Source organism: Lagopus leucura, unplaced genomic scaffold (genome assembly GCF_019238085.1).
Source record: "Lagopus leucura isolate 7727_CA_CO unplaced genomic scaffold, USGS_WTPT01 Super-Scaffold_100009, whole genome shotgun sequence".
Taxonomy (NCBI): domain Eukaryota; kingdom Metazoa; phylum Chordata; class Aves; order Galliformes; family Phasianidae; genus Lagopus; species Lagopus leucura.
In genome coordinates this window covers 4506400-4507879 of record NW_024962266.1, presented here as the reverse complement: position 1 = coordinate 4507879, position 1480 = coordinate 4506400, and the positions used below count along the sequence as shown (strand labels likewise).

Below are 1480 nucleotides of genomic sequence, written 5' to 3'. Positions count from 1 at the left end.
CCCCGCCCCCCGGGCCCCGCGCCGCGGGCCGCGGGGCGCCCCCCCCCCCCCCCCGCGCCCCGGCCGCCCCGGGGCTCTGCTCCCTCTGTGTGATGGAGTGATGGGGGGGGAGCAGCAATAGGGTGAGCAGAGCATCCCCAGGGACGGGGCCAGGGCACCCCTCTCTGCACGCCGAAGGAGAGCAGAAGGCAGGCGCTTACCTGCCAGCTGCTGCCACACACGTGTCCTGGGCAGCCACCAAGGCAAATCCGGGCACGGGGAACAAGGGGGGGCTCGCAGGGGGTGCAGAAAGGATATGGCCAGTCGATGAGCTTCTTGGCGTATTTCCTGACTATGTTATCTTCCCCAAAGAGGAACAATGATCTGTTGACGGTGAAGCAGTTCTGCCGGACAGGGATGGGGTTGTACAGAGCCATAGTCCGGGCTCGCTGCGCTTTGGTTTGCTTGAAAGCTCCCGGAGACCCTCCTGCCGGAGCAGCAGCTCCTTGCCGGCTGCGGTTCTGCTCGGAGCCCCCATCCCCGGAGCCCAGCCTGCCAGCCACCGCCTCCCCGAAGCGAGCCATCCTGCAAGAAAGCACACAGGTGAGCCGAGTGGCACCGCCAAGGCAGCAGGAGGGGGAAACGGGGGGGGGGGGGGCTGCGGGGCTCCTTCCTCCTCCTTCCTCCTCCTCTCCGGTGATGCTCATCCCCGTCGCTCCTGCATCCCTCCGGGAGAGAATTGTGGAGAGGGAGCGGCATAGCGGGGGGGATATCAGCCCCATCCTTTCTCCCCCTCCCCCCAAATCTAAACCTTTGGGACCCCCGAGCCCAACCCAGGGAGCTCGGAGCCCTTCCACCCGCCTCATCGCAACCCCACCGCCGTTCGGTACAGCACCCAGCGCAGCGCAGGGGAGGCCGGCGAACAGGTTGCAGCGCGATCCAGCCTAGTTGAAGCCAAGTGGCCAACTTCCTCCCACCGCCTCCATCTTCGGCAGCCCCCCCGGGAGCCCCCGGCCCCGCTGCAGGCCTGGCTGCCGCTGAGGGATGGACGTCGGCTTTCTGCAGGAACGGGGCCGCGGAACCCGAGGCTGCCGCGCCTCTGCAGCTCGGGGCTGGCTGTCTTTAATGAAGTCGGCTGCAACACACACGGGCGGGCGCGCACACACGCGCACGCACGCCCGGCTCGCTCGCTCGCTCCATCCAGTGCATTCTTTTGGCAAGCGACGAGCTGCTTGCTGCAAAGGGAAGGCAGCGGCGAGGGGAGGGTCTGCAGGGAACAAAGGCGATGCGAGAGCCCCCCCCCCCCAGCAAGGAGAACTCCCTGCCCGCAAAGGGGTTTTCGGCACACGGGGGCTCCCGGGTGAGTGAGGATGGAGGTAGGGGGACACTGGGGCTCTGCTTCCCCCCCCTTGTCTGTGGGATTGGTGCACAAGCACTGGGGCTGCCCCCAGCTACCCCATCCCCTGGGGTCGAGGGGCATCCCCATATCCACCTGAATTTG

At 67.4% G+C, this 1480-nt stretch overlaps 1 protein-coding gene across 1 annotated transcript in view; it reads right to left on the bottom strand.

Moving 5' to 3' along the window:
- The window catches only part of CACNA1E (calcium voltage-gated channel subunit alpha1 E), a 65629-nt gene extending 65066 nt beyond the window's left edge, over nucleotides 1-563 (bottom strand). Inside the window, exon 1 of the mRNA XM_042873701.1 lies at nucleotides 298-563. Coding sequence (XP_042729635.1) covers nucleotides 298-563 — 266 coding nt within the window. The remainder of the gene's footprint in view (nucleotides 1-297) is intronic.
- Nucleotides 564-1480: the final 917 nt, after the last annotated feature.